The 20,998-nt window shown below is 36.0% G+C and overlaps 3 protein-coding genes across 4 annotated transcripts; 2 read left to right on the forward strand and 1 right to left on the reverse strand.

The window, feature by feature from the left end:
- The first annotated feature begins 861 nt into the window (after positions 1–861).
- Positions 862–2,222, forward strand: LOC114734778 (uncharacterized). 2 transcript variants are annotated; one of them, XM_028922426.1, is made up of 3 exons: positions 862–1,143; positions 1,319–1,506; positions 1,701–2,222. In XM_028922426.1, the coding sequence occupies exons 2-3, from the start codon at positions 1,332–1,334 to the stop codon at positions 2,015–2,017; spliced, it is 492 nt and encodes a 163-aa protein (XP_028778259.1). In that variant the 5' UTR covers positions 862–1,143; positions 1,319–1,331; the 3' UTR covers positions 2,018–2,222. The 2 variants fall into 2 exon arrangements, with proteins under 2 accessions (XP_028778259.1, XP_028778258.1); XM_028922425.1 differs by having other exon boundaries at positions 863–1,506.
- A 9,902-nt stretch (positions 2,223–12,124) lies between these two features.
- On the forward strand, positions 12,125–14,510 carry LOC114734776 (uncharacterized). The gene is made up of 2 exons (XM_028922422.1): positions 12,125–12,486; positions 12,581–14,510. The coding sequence occupies exons 1-2, from the start codon at positions 12,125–12,127 to the stop codon at positions 14,508–14,510; spliced, it is 2,292 nt and encodes a 763-aa protein (XP_028778255.1).
- A 2,074-nt stretch (positions 14,511–16,584) lies between these two features.
- On the reverse strand, positions 16,585–19,477 carry LOC114734777 (uncharacterized). The gene is made up of 8 exons (XM_028922423.1): positions 18,608–19,477; positions 18,325–18,531; positions 17,747–18,246; positions 17,572–17,653; positions 17,390–17,476; positions 17,063–17,326; positions 16,879–16,982; positions 16,585–16,798 (listed from the first exon to the last, which is right to left on the reverse strand). The coding sequence occupies exons 1-8, from the start codon at positions 19,475–19,477 to the stop codon at positions 16,585–16,587; spliced, it is 2,328 nt and encodes a 775-aa protein (XP_028778256.1).
- Between the last annotated feature and the right edge of the window lie 1,521 nt (positions 19,478–20,998).

Raw genomic sequence — 20,998 nt, forward strand, 5'->3', positions numbered from 1 at the left:
AGGACCTTAATGATGGGTTGGCATTTCACTATAAAATTAATTTTAGTCTAAGATTAGATAGATAAACCAGTGCTTTCGTACTTGTATCTTTTAAATGCTAAAGATATGTTTGGAACCGTTGCTAATGTGAATGGGCTGATCAGGAACGTTCATCCTTTCTGAGTATTTAGTTTCATCCCTCAATTGAAGTGTTGATTTATTCATTAAAATTTTTTATTGATTATTATGTAAATATTAAGATGGTGTAGAGGAGCCATTTTTGTGTCAGCTCTTCGACCTTTTTTTGTAAATTAAGTATGTAGTTAATTATGGAAAACGTAGATTTCCTGCAGATTGTTCTATGTGATTGATTATGGATTTAGCTAGGTCAAAGGTGCAGGATAGAGATATTCAGATTTCAGAGGAAGAAGCTTGAATCTTTTGCATTCAATTTATACCAACAAGTTAGAAAAAACACAGAATTCTTGAATTAAATACTTTGCATTTCATTATGGAAAAGCCAACGATTCACAAAAGAGCATATTTAGAGGAGGTTTGCCACCAGTGCATTCTTCGGTACATTTTATGGTAATCCACTTAACTGTTTGTTGAGTCTCATAACATGGATAAATTGTTTATCCAGAAGACAACTCCGAGGAAGAGTATGTGTTGCTTTTTGGCTTTATATATCCAAGCATGTAATATATCATTATTTTTCTTTCATGTCCTGAGTTATTATTTTGAGATGTTTGTTCTTGTAATATTATTGTATCTCTAGTTCTTATTGAAGTTCTGGAGATTAAATATTAATGGATGGAACCTGCCTGTTCATTTTGACAAGCCCAGCATATTTTATATATTCAGAGTGGGCTTTTGGTGTGTATGGTGATCTGAGGCATGTCTTCAAAGTCTGAACCTGACCGTTGATATCAGTATTTGAAAATGGTTGGTTGATTCAAGTGGTGTAGGCAAATGTTCATGTCAGCAAAGGACCATTGATGTGTCTTGATGACATGGTTGCGGTGGATGGCAGATGACCCGGAGTCATGGAGGGGATCCCTAGCCCATTGACTTAATTAACTGTGGTTCACTATTGTATTGATTCGACATGCATTGATGTTGTTTGTAGCGGGAACTTTTTTAACTAGCCTGATCGATATGAAAGTATGTAATGGGAACCTTTTTAAACTTAAATTAACAAGTATGTAATGTGAATATGCTACTTGCAAATTTTCATATATGTGTTTGGTGTGAATTTGCGTGTTTCTATGTTTAGAGTTTGGAATCGTATTTATTTATCACTTAACATGCTCACACTTTAGTTTCATCACACTTATAGGAAACCCCATACAATGGCAAATTGGAATGATGACTCATGGTCAAATGAAGAGGAGGAAGATGACGAGGCTAAAGTGTTGTCCACTATAGATGATGAATTAACAGAATATGAAGCGACAAGTGTATTGGTGAGTCAATACTGTGTGTCTTGCATGTGCAAAAAGCGCCGCAGAACTGATGAGCAAACAGGTAATTTATGGGTGCAAGAAATTTTGGCAGGTCATGATGATCCATGCCATGAAATGTTGAGAGTAGAAAAAAGTATCTTTGTTTCCCTTTCACATATGTAGTAATTGATCAAAGCTTCAAGTTGATGGAAATGAATGGTTCATTCATTCCTTTTTTCCCTTGGCTGTTTCTTTTTCCTTCTACTCAACTTTCAGATAGGAACAAAAAGAAAAAATCTCCTGTCGCAAGACAAATTGCAGATGCGGCAAGTACCATAGCGACCGCATGTAAACGAAGAACAGAGGCAATAATCAAAATGAATGAGGCTTCAGTTTCTAATGTTACAGCGCACTTACTCACCCTTGAGGAAATTACATCTGATCCTGACTTCCGACATCAATGTTTGAACATGATTGGCCGATTCAAGTGGTGTAGGGAAGTGTTCATGGCACTAAAGGACAATCGAGAGCTCTTGATGACATGGTTGCGGCGGACAGCAGATGACCCAGACACATGGAGGGTACTTAAGTAACTGTGGTTCAGTATTGTATTGATTAACGTGCACTGACGTTGTTGTCCGTAACGAGAACTTTTTTAACTAGACTGATCAGTATGGAAGTATGTGTTTTACTCAACTATTATCTGTAAGCTATGAGCCTATGGCATCTAGGAACAAAATTGCCTGATTCGGACTCTTCATTATATGATGCATAAGCTAGTGTTTCTTATATCCTTCAGCTTCTCAGGGTGGTCTTTGTTCGAGCTTAGGACGAGCGAATATCATTTATTCGCTTGATATCAATGTCTCCATAGATTTCTAATAACTTCACAAATCGATTGCTCAACATGCATCAACTGGCTTTGATAAAATATCACATTAAACCCGTCCGGTCTTGGAGCTAAATGTCGCGCTTTTCAAGTTTGGATTTTTGCATTTGCAATTTCCCTGCCTATGTGCCTTCCCTGATGGTATCTCCAATTCTTAATATAAGTTTTAATTTGGTCTTACATATAAGGTTTTAATTTACACCATTTATATATATATTGTTTTTTTTTTTTAAAGCAGTCTATTTGATGATTTTACATATTATAAAGTTATTTTAAGAATAATAACACTTATTTATTATAAATAATTAATTTAAATAATTTTTTAACATATAAATTAGTTATTTAATTTGTATATCAAGAATGTTATATTAGGGATTAAATATAGTAGATGGATAAGTAATTCTACATGTAAGTGAACCACGGGCACTCCTAACCTTTTGAGCCCAAATTAAAAGACCCTCGGAGCAAGACATCTTCGGGCTTATCACAAAGTTGGTGTTGACTCTCGTCAAACCTTAGTTGATAAACCATATGAGAGTCTCTACCTTGGCAATTCCATTTAAACTTTGGATAAGCTTCCTCTTTACCATGGCCGTAATGCCAAAAACATGCTTGCTCCATGTCACACAAGCATCAGTGAATTTTTTTTTTTTTTTTTTTTTTTCTAATTCCAAAGAATATCTTTCACTTCAACATGTTAAATACACATTCAGAAACACTTCTATTTAGGGAATTCGTTAATTAAAAACCCACAAATTGAAATTTGCATTTTGATTCTTGAGATACCAAATTTCATATCGTTCAAAGTGAGCCAGCGTTGTACAAATTGGTAAGTCAGGAATTCATATTCAGGCTACAATTCTCTTTTGACTATACGCTTCTCAAGGGTTAAAATTTGGTCAACACCTTTTGACCAATAAGTAATGGTCTGCTATCATTCACAACCCCTTCTACAAAGAAAAGTCTTGATTCTCTTTGAAAAAGAACGCATCCAGCTGAACTTACCCAAATTGGTATTAACTGCAAGATCATGAGACTACTTGTGTTACCTTTTATTGTTTTAGCCTATATAACCATTGGCTGATACGATGTCTTGGAGAAATGAAATGGTAACTCATATGGCTTATAACTTTACTATGAATATAGAATCCTCCCTTATCTCACTATGACTAACAAAACATGCTGGTATAAACAACACACTACTAGATATCATTTTGTAGGGGGAAAAAACTAGTTGGGAGTTGAATTTAACCCTAAACATATAAGAGATTTTAATCTATTAGTTTGTTAAAAATGTTTTTCTTTTCACTGCCAAGTGACAATACATACATATATGGATATCGCCAACTACACAAAACACCAAATTTAGAAGAAACAAGGGGAGAAAGAGAACTACTTATAATATATTTGATATTAGTACTAAAACATGAAACGGATACTGATTTCCTTTCAAGGCATTAAACTCCTTCACATTTTGCCCATCTTCCAGCTCAAGTATCTTTCCACAATGTCCAATCCACAAAATTCCTTTACCACGGCCATGGTTGCTGGCACATCCAACTGGAATGGTTTATCAAGTTCATCTGAGTTGCTCCATGAATGAAGCTGTTTTCTAGCCTCCTTGATAGCTGCTCTAATAGCACAATGAACTGAAGATGCTAGAAGTAATGGCGGCTCACCAGAAGCTGCGCAAACAAGATTTGAAGCGTCATTCGTATAGGAATTCCCAGGTCAACCCCTACATTTTAGCCCTCGCACATGTCCACATGTTTACAAAGCAGGCCAACACTGTTTACTTGAACAACCCAAAACCAAGAAACTTGAAGAGAAGCTCGACCCATACCTTGCTTCGTTTATTATATTCTTGAATAGAGTTTGATTACAGAGCAATTTCTTTTGGTAACCATATTACAAAGCAGTTTAAGAACTGTTCAATGTTCAAAATAAAATATAGAATAGTAATAAGGGATGACTAAGAGACTTTTTAAGTATTTTCATGGTACAACTTAAACAATTATATTCAGTTCTTTTGGTATAACCTTTGGATAGAGAAACATCGATTTATCTTAACAATTATTTTAAAAAAAGAAGAAGAAGAAGAAGAAGAAGAAGAAGAAGAAGAAGAAGGCACAAGCATGGCCAAGCATAGCCATATACACCATCGAATTTTTGGTCACTAGACATTTCATATCTCTATGGAGTTATTCTGACAACAATTGATTCAACAAATTGATGACAGAGAAATGGAACTCAGATCCTTTAAGTTGAGAATATACGACTATGAAGCTGATGAAGCAGAACATAAAGAATTGATATTATCAGCATCATACTGGAAATTTAAGTTTAACTTCATAAACTTCAGAGAATCCGTTCTCTACCTTTTTAGCATGTATGTGACCAGGAATCAAATTCTAAAGCAGAAGCTCAAGAATCAAATCCAACCATAATGTGTTATCATTCATAGAAGAGTCATTTAACAAATTCTAAATAAATAAAAAAACCAAAAGGTATTAATTTATCAGCAGATTCATTTTACCCCATTTCCACCACCATGACGTAAATTACTCTACAAAAATCAAACTATTTGACGAGCCTGTTCTATGAAGAAGCAGCTATTTGCAAACAATATTTCAACTAAAAAGCCATATCCTTCAAGGAAAGAACACGATGCTTGTGATGTCCACTATTGACAATCTCAACATTGAGCTGTTTAGGTACAGTATCTAATGTAGGGATTTTGTACTTCCATGTTCCATCTGCTAACACTAATCCCTCATGATTTGTTTCATATTCTTCAAGCATGAAAACCCTAATCCTTGGACAAATGCTCCTTCAATCTGCAACAAACAAGAGATATTATGTTAAATTGGGCAAGTTCAAAATGCTGCATGAGAAAAACTCAATCTGGCATATATTAAAGTTTATTTCTTTTTATATTAGTCCTTTAACTTCTAAATGACATGGGCCCCATGCATTTACACAAAGCCCAAAATGAACCACATCATTTCTGATTAGTGCACATTGTTTAACTTGCTATATTTGTATATCTTTAATAAGTATAATTAAGTTAATGATAAGCATACTTAGAGGACAAAAAATGTTAATTTAGTCCAGGAATAGGTTGGACAACTGAACACCATAGTTGAGCTCAACTTGTAGAACTGAACTAATATTGGGAAGGAAACAAGACTCTAGGACAAACATACTGCATGGGCTAATCCAACTTCTCTTGGACTCTTTTGTTTGAAAAGCACTTCCCTAAGTTGCCATTTTCGAAAGAAAAATAGGAAGATAAACAAAATGCCAATTCAAACATACAATTGAAGGTTTTTTTTTTATATTAAGTAATCAGTCATAATGTATGAACAAAAATATCATAACTTAAGTAAACAAAATCCATTCATCTTTGACACCCACTTAATTCGATTGAGTAGCTGTGTGCCAGGATAAACCACAGAGGCCTATAATCATCTTCTTATTCGTATAGTTCATAGAATGACCAACTTATTTTTAAAAATAATTGTCTCTTTAGAATTTCAGTTTTTATTTCAAAATATTTTTAATGATAAAATTTAATAGTTAATAGCTTTTAAAATTTTACGCGTTATTCACTCCTCATTCCATATGAGAGAGCATATGCATAAAATTTAATAGTTATGGATTTTATATCTTCCATTGTAGTGTTTTTCAGGGGCCATGAATAGATTAGGCTTGATACATTTCAAAAATTCAGGAAATTTACTCTTCTTGTAGTGATGATCATATTTTGGCAACCTACTGATCTTTACATCATCACTTTCTCCTTTTTTCCAAAAAGTGATACATTTCAAAAATTCAGGAAATTTACTCTTCTTGTAGTGATGATCATATTTTGGCAACCTACTGATCTTACATCATCACTTTCTCCTTTTTTCCAAAAGAGTTTAATCCTAAGTCCTCCAAATCAACATCAGAACCAAAACTTTTGCAAGCATCAGAAAGTGATCGATAGCCAGTGCATCGACAAAGATTCCCGCAAATGGCCCTTTCAGCCTCAGCAGCCGTGGCTTTTGAGAACACAGAGGGGGGATGAGGACGATTGGTTTTTTCAGTAATGGCAAGAGCTCCATAAAGAGAAACACACATTGCAGGAGTACAAAATCCGCATTGAGTAGCATGGAATCCTGCAATTCTTTCATGAATTGGATGGAAGCCATCTTTACTGTTCCCAAAGCCTTCGCTAGTAGTTATGGAACATCCATGTATGCTGCAAAGTAGCGTGAGACAGGAACTTGCTGTTAAATCCTCAACTTGATCGAGCACGTGATTGTATTTGGATATTAAAACAAGACAAGCACCACAACCACCTGTAAACGATCCAGATTGAACCAGGAAATGAGAAATTGATGAAATTTTGGGGGAAAAATTAACACCTTTTACCTTCATAGTCATAATCAGACTACCGATAAACTAGAACAAGAAAATATGTATGTACTTTTTATATATTGTTTTGGACAACCTCTGTGAAAATACGAGGAAGAAAATCAATCATGATGTTAGCAAATAATTCTAAACAGATAAGCGTATAGCGTTCTATTCCCCGCTCCTCATGGCCCAAATCATGATGATGGTTCTGAAGTTTGTTTTACCTCTGTTTCGTAGAATGCCAAATAAAAAGATTCAAATATTACATACACGCAAAAAAAAAAGAGCACTAATTTCAATCATAACATAGATTAAAGGCATAACCAAGAAAAGTAACACCTCTGAGCTTCATGTTCACATTGAAACGATCAATAAAAATAGAAGAAGAACCATATATTCAAGCTATCGATAAAAATAGAATAATATATACACCATGTTTTGTAAATTGTTTTAAAAACCTCTATGATGGTATGAAGGAGAAAATTAGTCATTAAGTCAACGAATAATTGAAACAGCAAAGGATAGTATGCTCTGTTCCAAGCTCCTAAAGCCCAAAATTATTACGTTAATGGCACTGGAATTTCAATATCCAATTTTTCTTTTGTCTCTGTTTCTTAAAATGTCCAAAGAAGCGCCAACATCCAAATATTTCATATACCGGGAAAAAAAAAAACAGAGAAATAAAAACCTCTTTAAGAATTTCAATCGCATGATCAAATTAACATATATATTACAAAACTAAAAGAGATCACTCCGCCTTTTCATATCAATCAACCATGGTTTATGCTGTTTCTAGGAACAAGCCTAAGGCAGGGGGAAGGTCAAGAAATAGTAATGATGGAAGGAACAGCTACAGAGCCTTAGAAACACTTCAAACAAACTACTTTAACCAAAAATGATCTCAGATTGACCTTTTCTCTAAATCACTGGGCACCTGCAATTTCAAATACTTTAATGCAGAGATTAGCATGGATAAGAATTTATTAAGAAACAGAGTAAGTTGCCAGAGGATCAACACTAGCTCATGAAGTTAGGAGGATTCAAAGCTACACTCATAAAAGTATTTTGAGTGTCCTTTTGGAGAATAACCAGTTTCAGAATGATGAACCCCCTACAAAGATCTAGACCACTACAGCTAGTGAGCATGAACATGGTGATCATGAAACAGAGCCTCAGAGACAGACCTTCGCCACAGCCGAGCTTGACGCTCTTGAACGGAGTCTGAGTACGCAAGAACTCAAGCACGTGGTTGATGGTTCAACACTTGGGAGCTCAAAACTCTCTCCATTCACAGCAAAAACCAGGGTTACTGTTGTTTCTCCGTTCTCCTTCATTTCCCAGATAAACCCAAAAAGCCCAAAAATGAAGGGCCTTCGGGGAAGACCGTACTGTCCTCACGGACTCTGCTCACTGAAACGATAAAGCTCTCAGCTTTTAGCCATCCTTTAGCAATTTTCTACGCCTTTTTATGGAGTGTATGTGCCTCGCTCTCCATGTCCACACACTCGTACACTCACAGAATTTTAACCGTCTTCTCGTGTTCGTGAACCGTGATTCACACTTCGCATTGTGCACATGAAGTGACGATATTTAGGATTGGGTGGATAGGGACTGGTAGAAGGCTTTTTTACTCGGATACGATACGATTAACAATAAAAAAATTTATTCAGATAGGATAACAACAAAACTATTTATCCAAATACCATATCTGAAATCGTTCAGACCGTGATCTACTTTAAATTTGTATAGACCTTGTTCTTTATCCAAACAACTTCAATGTGGCCTACATCACAAAATCAAAGTTCTTTTTGATCTGAACAATTTCAGTGAGATCCACATCACAAAATGAAAATTGTTCTTAGTCTGAACAATTTCATGTGACCCACAATCCATATTTGTCTACACTCCATGTGAAATTCCTTCCTCCCATACTTTTCAACTTTCCTATTTGACAAGACCATACTCTTGCTTTTTTCAGCCACGCATGCAAAGTCACTCAGGGAGTAGTCATTCATTGTCTTTAGCTCAACTCACGCGCAAGAATTCCTTCCCCAAATATTCCCATACGCAAAGTCACTCAGGCAGTAGTCATTACTATTTTCAACTCAGTTCATGCGTAAATGTTTTGTTTTGGCATGTGAATGCATGGTGTAAATTCTGTCTATATAATGATATTCGGCATTCCCATTCCAATCTGCCTTCTCATCACTTCTCAAATTCTTCTTGAACTTCACCGACTCCTTCTATTCTTCTTTCTCCTTTCACACTTTTGTTTGAAGTAGGTGGTGTGTGCGGTCTTGCAAATATTGTATACGTGTTATCTCAACTTGAAATTTTATTTTTCTTCTAACTAAGGTATATTCTCTTGATTTTTTTTTTTTAATTTTGGTATGTATTTTGCTAAATGATGGATAAAAATTTTATATTTAGTCATTTTTACATGTTGACTTTGTTTTAATTAAAAAATGTAGACATATAATTAATTGTCATATAAAATAAATTGTAGTTTACTTTTTTATAATCTGATTAAATATATAACTATTTTTTTAGTAGATAGTATTTGAGTAAATATGTAGTCAGAATAAATATGTATCGAGTTAGATAATAATTGGTTGTGAGCTTAGTCTGGTTTTGTATCTGGTCAATGAAAACTAGTACTAAATAGTGTCAAAATTTTGGTGATAAAAAGAGTACTGGTAGAAAACCAACCCTAGCCATTGCCAAGCACTCCATTTCCAATTTTGGTCTCGGAGGTAGTAAAGTTTTAAAAAAAATTGAGGATAATTATTATCAATAACTTTAAAACAAAAAATATTATTAATATTCAGAAAATATTTTATTTTTGAAATTTTGAAGTAATTCTTGTTTGATATAATTTCCGCGTATGTTATTTTTCCTTTACTGTTATGTAAATAAATAAAAAGATAAAATGTCAATAATTTGATGTGTGGGGGCTAATCCTACATATGAAGGGGGAAAAAAAAGACAGCAGAAAAAATTTTAATGAGCTGAATTTAAAAAACTAAAAAAAAAAACTAGAAAAGTGGTGCTGAAAATTCTTATTATTCTTTTATCTTACAACTTCTTTCTACTAAAATTTTAAAATTAAAAATTTTTAATTAATTTTTATTATTGTTGTCTATTTTTCTATTAAAATTTTAAAAACTTATTTTTTTAATTTTTTAAAACAAATTTATTAAAATTTTCTTATCCATTTTGCTTGTACCAAACAGACAGTAAGACAAACAAATAAAAGGAACACAGACATATGGCACAAATAATACTTCTTTAATTTTAAATATAAGATTTATTTTGTAGTATAAATTATATCGTAAAATAAATCTGGTATCTAAAACTGAAAAGTGGTAATCATTTACAACATGATAGATAGAATGAGCAGTAGTAATCATTGAAAACATGAGAATCTACCACGGATTCCAACTTTACTATGAAACAAAAGGAGCCTTTGTCCAAATTAGAATATGCCATGCGGAGGTGTGCCGCCGGGGACTATGCGTCCATGTCTTATACAATAAATAAAATGAATATTTAAAATACTACATCCAGTCTTAATTATAAGTTTTTATTTATATACTCCTCCGATCTTTAATATAAAACTCATTTAACTAATTTGATTAGATTAAAGAAGTTAGATAAGTTAGTTAATCATAAGAAAAGTGTCACATTTTTTCTAAAACACCATAATCATCTTACTTGATACCTCCTCTCCCTATTTACTTGATTATGGTTGAGAGAGTATCTATAGGGATAATTTAGAGAAAATTGATAAATATGAGAAATGGGTCTTATATTTAGGACCAAAACTAACTCAATAATTGAGTCCCATATTAAGGATCGAAGGAATTCTATAAATGAGATCTTATAATTAGAATTGGAGATAGTATATAATTGATATGGATAGCGATATCAACTTTACTTTCCAAAGAATATGTCAAAATTATTGAGGGGGCGAGGGGCTATATTGTCAAACTGCTAGATTTAAATAAACTTGTAAGAAGCATATAAATTATGTAACTCATATTGTAAATTTGTAATTATTGTTTTCAAATTTGGATTAGACTAGCAACTCTGTAAACCAGTCATTTGGCTGGTCAGATTAATAATCTAAACTAGAAAATAAGTGACTCAAAGTAACATAATTAGATTTTATATATCTTTTCTGCTTGAGTATGACACAACATCATTTTGAGTAAAAAAAAAAAAAAAAGAATAGTTTATTATACTTATGTTTTAACGGCTAATAATTGAAAGTAATATACTACCCCTGCTCCTAAATACAGTATCTAGTTTTTACTACAATTTATACTATAAACTAGATCTTATATTTAGGTCTAAAGATAGTATATCATATGAAAATAATATATCCTCCAATTTTTTTATTATGTGGCACATATTCATATTTTTAAATTTATATTTATACTATTAATCTGTTTTTTAACATGTGTTGGAAAAAAAAACAGTTTTTCAGCATGACATTTACATCATACAAATTTTAAGACAGGACATAAAATGTGGATCCAGATAGGTTCATCATGCCAGCATTAAAATAAAGCAGACACAAGTCAAACGATTTTAAAATCAATAAAATAAATATGTCATGTAATTTTTTAGTATTAAACAAATTTCAAGATAGATTAATATTAGGGAAAATGACAATAAAATACCACTTCAATTCCAAAAGGACAAATAAGGGACCTGAATAAGCAAAATGACAAATAGGGCACTGGGTACCAATTTGGAATTCATATTTTCGGCGAAAAGACTGAAATGCCCTTATCAGTGAGGTAAAATGAAGTGAAACTGAAATGAAAATAAAGATGGAGCAGAGCACCGGTTGAGCTGATTTAATAAAGAAGGAAAGAGAAACGCTGGAAGAACACATCAGAGCTGAAAAGAGGTGAGTTTAAGTCGGTAGTCTTTGGAAATGGTATAATCTTACTCCTCCGCATCATAATTTTTTTGGGATTGCTGATTTAATAGATTTTGGTTGTGGGCGAGAGGTTTTGTAGCAAGAGAGAGAGTAAACATGTCGCATTAACTGATGGTGGGGTTTGGGTAGTTCCTTTTTGTGTCTGCTTTATGGCGCAATGGTGGGGACGGGTGTGCTGGAGATGAGGTTTTATACTTTATATTGACTATTTCGAATGACGTAGCGGAAATCAAGAAAGGTGGCAAGCAATTACGTAGGCGTGAAGTTTGCGTTCAAGTGGTGAACGTTGTTAAAATCAATAATGGAGTTGTGAAACCCTATAATAAAGTTGCGAATAGAAGAAAAGTTTCTCTCTTTGTGTGTGTTTTGGGTGTCACGTACGTTGATGGAAACTAATTGGCGGAGAAGTTAATTTTTTTATATTTAATGTTGTTTGCTGCAGGTTAGCAAGTGGTGATGTCTTGTAACATTGTATCAACATCTTCAAAAAGACTTGCTTGTTATTTTCACGTAGATGGGAAGTTTGTGGAAAAGGACAATGGCGAAGTTAAATACTGTGGTGGGACTGTCAGAGTAAGAGTAATAAATGAGGGTACAAAACTTGAAGATTTGAGGGCAATGATAGGCGAATGGTTCAGCATGGATTGTCATGGCTGTGATATTAAATACACTTTGAGTTTTGATGAGAGGGTATTGGTAGATCTTATAGATGATGGTGAAGTTGATAATCTATTTGAATATAATGACCGTAATGCACATATTTATATAGCACATAAAGGTAATGACAATGTGGAGGAAGGAATGGGTTATCCAGAAATGTAAGTGAGAAATTTTTTTTGGTGGTTATGAAAGTTGATAATTGTTGTAATGTTGTAGTAAATCTCTTAACAACAGTGGTAATTATAAATGCAGGATCTCAAGAATGGAAGGACTGTCAGAACAGAGTGATGAGCCTACGTTGGAGGGAAATGCTTTGGAAAGTACAAGTTCTGGAGGCAGTGAAAGACCTAATGTAAGCCTACCATACGGAGTAGTGAGTGCACCTACACCTTTGCCGGAGATGAATTCTTTGAAATGGAAGGAATTGTTGTTAGGACGGAACCAAACTTTTGCAAATGCAGAAGATTTCAAGAAGAAAGTACATAAGTTCAGTATTGCAAACAAGTTTGAGTACAAGTATGTGAAAAATTGTAGGGGAAAAATGTATGTGAAATGTAGTGTTGAAGGTTGTCCGTGGAGGATAAGTGCAAGAGTGGGCAGAAAGAGTACTCCCTTTTTACGTGTGGCAACATTCATAAATGAGCATGTCCATAATGCACAAGACAATCTTTGTGTGGAACATTGTGGTTCAGCTAGCTTGACAGCATCAATCATCAGAGATGAGGTAAATGATCACATAGACAGGCGTCCAAATGATATAAGGAAGACTTTAGAAAGAGATTATGGTATGAAGTTGACATATAAACAAGCATACAGGGCAAAGCAAAAAGCTTTAGAGGACATACATGGCAGGCCTGACCAGTCTTATATGCTTATTCCGTGGATATGTGAACGGTTGAAGGAAACAGATAACAAAACCGTGGCCAAATGGGTGGCTAATACTAATAACACATTTGAGCGTGCATTCATAGCATATGGGTGTTGTATAGAAGGCTTTATAGCTGGTGCTAGACATGTACTGTACATTGATGGATGTCATTTAAGTGGACCGTATAAGGGGACGTTACTGTCGGCGTCTGCTTATGATGCTGACAACGAATTGTTACCTTTTGCGATTGCTGTTGTAAAGGGAGAGACACTTGAGGATTGGACATGGTTCTTATATATGATTAAGGAGATAGTTGGCTCGATGGAATTGACAATTGTGTCAGATCGACACAATGCAATAATAGGCGCCGTGCAAGCAATATTTGGTGGTGAGAGGCATGCATACTGTTACAGACATGTTAAGGAAAACTTCAGTGCACAAATGATTAAATTAAATAGAGGAAAGAGGAAGACTAGTGGGAAAGCAAGGGAGGAGGGACTGCAATACCTGGATGCCATTGCATATGCAAGGCTTGACACCGAGTTTGATGGTGCAATGGATAACATGAGAAAGTTCAATCCACAATTATTTGAGTGGCTTCTTAATCATGGTGATGTTGAAAGGTGGGCCTTAAGTAAATTCCCATTTAAACGGTGGGATAACATCACAACAAACCTTGCTGAGTCATTCAATGCTTGGATGTTGAAAGAGAGACGATATAATGTTGCCCAACTTATACATGAGCATCGTGAGAAAGTGGCAAAGAAGATGTATGCAGCAAGCATAGCAATGAGTAATTGGAAAAATGGTGTAGGCCCAAACATAGATGCAAAATTGGTGGACAATGTTGCTAGATCAGCATGCATGCTGAGTGTACCTTATGGAGGAGGTAGGGTGTGTGTCCATACAGCAAAAGGAGCTGTACATGTTGATCTTGGTCTAGGCGAATGCACCTGTGCAGCTTGGCAAATGTCAGGCATTCCATGTCCCCATGCCTGTGCAGCGATTAAGGCTGTGAATTGCAATGTCTATGATTTTGTTGATGAATGCTACAAGATTACATCACAGCAAAAGATTTATGGCAGGAGTATGATTCCAGTGGCGACAGTAGACATGCCAAATCCTAACAATTACTGGGTGGAAAATATAGGAAGTCAAGTGTTCTTGGCACCGCCTTTGACTAATCGACCGCCAGGAAGGCCTAAAGTAAAAAGACGAGAGTCACAGTTCCAGAATAGGAAGATCTACCATTGTAGCACATGCAAACAAGTTGGGCACACAAGAAGAACGTGCAAGAATCCAAACCCAAGTTGAACTTAGATGTCAATAGATATGGTGATTTTTTGGTGTAAATAGTGTTGCGTGAATGGTAAATCCCATTGCACGTGTAGTGTAGTTAGTATGAAAGTTATGGTTCAATGTTTACCGTGCTGTACTTGAGGTGCAGACATTTGAATATATGTAATGCATCTGCTGTCATATTGCTGCTGGTTTTTGGTAAATACTGTTGGGTGAATGGTAAATCCCATTGCACGTGTAGTTAGTATGAAAGTTAATGGTTCAATCATGTCATAAATACTGTATCAGCTGTCATATTGCTACTGTTTTTTGATAAATAGTGTTGCGTGAATGGTAAATCCCATTGCACGTGTAGTGTAGTTAGTATGAAAGTTATGGTTCAATGTTTACCGTGCTGTACTTGAGGTGCAGTCATTTGAATATATGCAATGCATCTGCTGTCATATTGCTGCTGGTTTTTGGTAAATACTGTTGCGTGAATGGTAAATCCCATTGCACGTGTAGTTAGTGTAGCTACTATGAAAGTAAACGGTTCATGTTTATCGTGATGTACTTGAGGTGCAGTGATTTGAATATATGTAATGTATCTGCTGTCATATTGCTGCATTGTATTGTTCATGGCAGAAAATCTGCCCAGCCCGGCAAGAGGGTGCAAAACCCAGTATAAAAGTAGTAAATACCACTGAAAGAGTTGTAAATCCCTCCGTGTGTTTTGCAAAATTGACCTCCGACCTTTACCGTTTTGAGACCAAAGTTGCGCAGGCCAATTTTTTTGGGATGCAAAACCCACTGTAAAAGTAGTAAATCTCAGTTGGAGAGTTGTAAATCCCTCCGTGTGTTTTGCAAAATTGACCTCCGACCTTTACCGTTTTGACACCAAAGTTGCGCAGGCCAATTTTTTTGGGATGCAAAACCCACTGTAAAAGTAGTAAATCTCAGTTGGAGAGTTGTAAATCCCTCCGTGTGTTTTGCAAAATTCACCTCCGACCTTAACCCTTTTGAGACCAAAGTTGCGCAGGCCAATTTTTTTGGGATGCAAAACCCACTGTAAAAGTAGTAAATCTCAGTTGGAGAGTTGTAAATCCCTCCGTGTGTTTTGCAAAATTGACCTCCGACCTTTACCGTTTTGACACCAAAGTTGCGCAGGCCAATTTTTTTAGGGATGCAAAACCCACTGTAAAAGTTGTAAATCTCAGTTGGAGAGTTGTAAATCCCTCCGTGTGTTTTGCAAAATTCACGTCCGACCTTAACCCTTTTGAGACCAAAGTTGCGCAGGCCAATTTTTTTGGGATGCTAAACCCACTGTAAAAGTTGTAAATCTCAGTTGGAGAGTTGTAAATCCCTCCGTGTGTTTTGCAAAATTGACCTCCGACCTTTACCGTTTTGACACCAAAGTTGCGCAGGCCAATTTTTTTAGGGATGCAAAACCCACTGTAAAAGTTGTAAATCTCAGTTGGAGAGTTGTAAATCCCTCCGTGTGTTTTGCAAAATTCACGTCCGACCTTAACCCTTTTGAGACCAAAGTTGCGCAGGCCAATTTTTTTGGGATGCTAAACCCACTGTAAAAGTTGTAAATCTCAGTTGGAGAGTTGTAAATCCCTCCGTGTGTTTTGCAAAATTGACCTCCGACCTTTACCGTTTTGACACCAAAGTTGCGCAGGCCAATTTTTTTAGGGATGCAAAACCCACTGTAAAAGTTGTAAATCTCAGTTGGAGAGTTGTAAATCCCTCCGTGTGTTTTGCAAAATTCACGTCCGACCTTAACCCTTTTGAGACCAAAGTTGCGCAGGCCAATTTTTTTGGGATGCTAAACCCACTGTAAAAGTTGTAAATCTCAGTTGGAGAGTTGTAAATCCCTCCGTGTGTTTTGCAAAATTCACCTCCGACTTTTACCGTTTTAGGACGAAGTAGCACAGCCCAGTAAATTCGCTTCTGCAGTTGTAATCTCGTCACATGTGTTGTAACAAATTGGGAAAATGGTTTAACATTACTTGAAAATGAGTTGCCTTTACAATCCCTGAAAACAGTTTGCAAATTCCCTTACATACATGACATTAACTAACACATCACTAAACTTAGACAGCGTCATTTACTGCCGTGATGCACGCTGCTTTTTCCTCGGTGTGGGTTCTGGGGATGACAGCAAGTTTAGTGCTTCTTCACGTCTTGAATTGAGCTCATGATTAACAAGCCACCACATTAGGTTTCGTCGGAAATCAGCAACATGTTCTTGACCATAGTCAAGCGTCACACCGGGCTCCCATTTGCTCAACCATATTAAAACATGAACGCCACAGTCTCGCCTGCACATGGCAACAATGTCCATGAGTGAAACACGAAGTAGCATTCATACATTATTACATCAACAACTAATACCACTCACAGATTGTTCTGTTGAGGAACAGGGGCCCAAATAATGTCACTCATCTGCTTCTTTCCAATGGTATTGGGCTTTACTATCTCAATCATGTCATAAAATCGATCCCTCTGCACAACACATACTTGCATTTGTAAATAATTTGGTAAACAAAGAGCATGCTACACAAGAACAGTAACAATAGTCTTACACATCCGGTCACCACAGTCATCATATCATCATCAGCTGCACCTTTCTTCTTACTCTTCTTAGCAGGGAAACTTGGCTTCATTGAGTCCAGCACATAGAAATTCATTGTCTTAGGCTCAAGCACAAGACAAAACCAGTGAGCACCAACAAGTGTAGGTCCAAATATCAAGTCACAGTCTCCTATGTTGTAACCGACATATTCAGGCAGCAACTGCTTTTCTCGTTTTCTAGCATCCCACCGAGATGGGTTCGCAGCTAGTATTGCCTGCAGCATCAAATGATTAGTCATGTAGCAGTAATTATTTTGTATTAATCTTAGTAACCTTACCATAAAGTCAGCATCAAATATGTGTCGCTTGACTTCTCCTTCGCTCTTCATATCAGCCAGTAAAGTCTTGCACACAACTGACATAAGCTGTTTGCAAGTAAATTTTAGTTTTTTGCACAGGTATACATGAGCATCAAATATAAATTTATAGTACTCAGCCGAAGATCACAATACTAACTTACCCGGTTACCTATTCTCTCAATTCCTCCAAGTGTCCTTAGCTGATCTCGAGTGATATCCTCATCAGATATTTGAACTAAAGTCCTAAAAATGTGTTCCCAGTATCATTATGTGTGTAGTTAATTAGTAAACAACCGATAAGTAATATCATTCACAGTCATGCGAATAGTAACTTACACGTCACCATCCTGCCTTGAACACATGCGGGATATCATGTTAAAAAACTTTTCCTTTTCCTCCATATTCCTCTTCTTCCTCTTCACAGGCATCGTCAAAATCCATGGAGAATTTATGGCCGACTTCACCTCCCTCTGTGATCTCCTGGGCTGTGCATTCTTGTCCATGGGGGAAACATCAGGGGAATCCATATCTCCTGCTTGTATTCCTTCTTCCTCAACATCAACCATGTCAGCCTCGTCCGAGTCATCTCCATGATGAGGTATGTGTCCTGAGTCCTGTCCATCATCATCATCTCCCTCATTTTCATCATCACCATCATCAGCTTCATCTTCTCCCTTATATTCAGCTCCAACTTCACTAGGGCCCTCATCTCCCACAGTACGATTTTCCTCCATCGTTATGTGCACCTTATGTAGCTCATCCTCTACTGCACTAACAAGTCTCTTGTAGCTTAAATCAATTACAGCCATCAACTTTCGATGTAAGCTTTGCAACTCCTGCATCACATCATTAAAAAAAGGTCAAACACTTTATCTTTTTAATGCACATTGAAATTACGAAGCAAATAAACACACCGGGTGTAAGTCAGCGACACTTCTCCTTCTTCTCTCCTCATCTCCAACCCTAACTTTCGAGCCCTTCTGCTTATACAATAGGCCTCTGTTGCTCTGCCTTTCCTTCTTTGTCATCTCCTTTATCCTCTCATCAGTCCAGAATTGAATAGCACTTATTGACCCATCTCTAACAGATTTAGATAATGGGAAGCGCTCAGCAAGATATAACTGCAACATCAAATTATTAATTTTATCATCACTCCATTCAAACATAGAACAAAAAACAATGGTAGTAAATACATACCAATAAGAGGTAGATGCATCCTCCGACGTTGCAACTCCCTTCATCATTGTCTTCCCCTACGTTTCTATACACTTCAACATAATCTTCCATCTCTTTCCACAAGTTGTTCACAATGTATGTGGCCCAATCAAATTGGTGAAATTCATGCATAGTACAACACATCACCCTCACTAGCTTGTCACTGACTGTTGTTTGTGAGGTAGGAGCTAGAAAACTCCCAAGTGTGTACAGCATGAACAAGAACTCGAAATTCTCCTCATTCTCCCCAGATTTAATGTCTTTGAGTATCTTGGTAAAAGAGACTTTACCATATTCATTCTTCAACCTCTTGTATGTTTCATCATCATCATCCACATCCGTTCTTACCTTTTCCCCTGTGTGGGGTACCTCCAACAACTCCGCAACATCTTGTGCATCAATTTCCTTGATCTTCCCCCTTATTGTAAATTGATGAGTAGGCGGATCATATGCTCGAAGAATGCGTACTATGAGGTCACGAGGGAGTCTCTCACATCCCATGTCAAGCAAACTTGCAAATCCCAAACTTTGTACCTTGGCTTTCAATCTGTCATTGCTATTTATAAATTCCACCAATGACTTGTACTGCCGGACTGAGCAACGAGTGCTAAAAGCAACTTTTTTCATCCGCTTCTTCTTCGTCCCTTGCTTCTTTGGTTTGTTCACTTTATCATTATACTTCTTCCTCTCCTCTGGTGGCAGCTCCCTCCATGCCTTTGCTCCCTCCCTAACTTCTTCTCTCCTATTCCTAAACTCTTTGCCCGCCTTAAATTCATGCAGAAACAGCATGTACCCACTCTTCACTTGTCCACTTCCCTCTCCTTGTCCTTCTACTTGTACTTGTAACTCCATTTTCCCTGCTGCAATGACACCACTTGTTAGTCATTCATAGTACTATATTTCTTTCACAACAATGTCGTCAATTCCATCAACAAATGTGGTCAATTACACTAACAAATATAGTAAATTTTATTAACATATCATCAAAATACCATTGTCCACTCAATTAACAAGTGTAGTCAAGTCCACTAACAAATGTAGTAAATATCATTAACATATCACCTACAAAACCATTGCACAGTCAAATGACTTTGCATCACGACGATGTTGTTATTCCTGTAACAAATCTGGTCACTTTCATTGACTAATGTAGTAAATTCCACTAATAAATGTTGTAAATATCATTAACATATCACCTACAAAACTATTGCAGAGTCAAATGAATTTGCATCACGGCGATGTTGTCATTCCCATAACAAATCAGGTCACTTTCATTGAATGATGTAGTAAATTCCACTAATAAATGTAGTAAATCTCATTAACGTGACCTACAAAACCATTGCACAGTCAAACGAATTTGCATCTGCTCACTTTCATTGACTGATGTAGTAAATTCCACTAATAAATGTAGTAAATCTCATTAACGTGACCTACAAAACCATTGCACAGTCAAACGAATTTGCATCTGCTCACTTTCATTGACTGATGTAGTAAATTCCACTAATAAATGTAGTAAATCTCATTAACGTGACCTACAAAACCATTGCACAGTCAAACGAATTTGCATCTGCTCACTTTCATTGACTGATGTAGTAAATTCCACTAATAAATGTAGTAAATCTCATTAACCTGACCTACAAAACCATTGCATAGTCAAATGAATTCGCATCACGACGTTGTTATTCCCCTAGCAAAACTGGTCACTTTCATTGACTAATGTAGTAAATTCCACTAATAAATGTAGTAAATCTCATTAACATGACCTACAAAACCATTGCACAGTTCAATGAATTTGCATCACCACAATGTTGTTATTCCCGTAACAAATCTGGTTACTTTCATTGACTGATGTAGTAAATTTCAGTAATATATCACCTCAATATCATTGTCCACTCAATTGAATTTGCATCACAAGCATGTTGTCATTCCCTTACCAAATCTATTATTTTCCATTGCCGAATGTAGTCAATTACTCTAATTAATGTTGTAAATTTCATTAACATATCACTTAACAAATGTAATCATTGCCAACACAAATTTAGTCCTTCTCAGACCAACAGTTGTTATTTCAAAACCAAACCCGCTAGTACTATTTACTACTTACCTCATCAAATTTACTACTCGGCTAATAGAATTACTGCTTGCTAAATTACTACAACAGGATAACCTTTGCAAATTTTACCCACGCAAGGACAAACTTTTCACCCTAAACCATTCAATGAAAATGAAAGTAACTTTGTCATTGCCGCGCATGCAGACCAAATTAGTGGAATTCTACTTCCTTAAAATCCCACCCTCTCCACATAGAAAGCTATACTCTTTTTAGAAAAGTCAAATAACACCGACAAAACTATCCTTTCCATTTTGTTCTTT

This window comes from Neltuma alba, unplaced genomic scaffold (assembly GCF_004799145.2).
Source record: "Neltuma alba isolate B1F8T4 unplaced genomic scaffold, ASM479914v2 tig00013142_pilon, whole genome shotgun sequence".
Taxonomy (NCBI): domain Eukaryota; kingdom Viridiplantae; phylum Streptophyta; class Magnoliopsida; order Fabales; family Fabaceae; genus Neltuma; species Neltuma alba.

Excerpts from the sequence above, each read along its gene's own strand:
- LOC114734778 (XM_028922426.1), top strand. The coding sequence starts at position 1,332 with ATGGCAAATTGGAATGATGACTCATGGTCAAATGAAGAGGAGGAAGAT. Across the intron at positions 1,507-1,700 it reads CAGAACTGATGAGCAAACAG|ATAGGAACAAAAAGAAAAAA; the intron begins GTAATTTATGGG and ends CTCAACTTTCAG.
- LOC114734776 (XM_028922422.1), top strand. The coding sequence starts at position 12,125 with ATGTCTTGTAACATTGTATCAACATCTTCAAAAAGACTTGCTTGTTAT. Across the intron at positions 12,487-12,580 it reads GGAATGGGTTATCCAGAAAT|GATCTCAAGAATGGAAGGAC; the intron begins GTAAGTGAGAAA and ends TTATAAATGCAG.
- LOC114734777 (XM_028922423.1), bottom strand. The coding sequence starts at position 19,477 with ATGGAGTTACAAGTACAAGTAGAAGGACAAGGAGAGGGAAGTGGACAA. Across the intron at positions 17,654-17,746 it reads TCAAGGCAGGATGGTGACGT|GACTTTAGTTCAAATATCTG; the intron begins GTAAGTTACTAT and ends ACACATTTTTAG. Across the intron at positions 16,983-17,062 it reads TGACTGTGGTGACCGGATGT|AGGGATCGATTTTATGACAT; the intron begins GTAAGACTATTG and ends TGTGTTGTGCAG.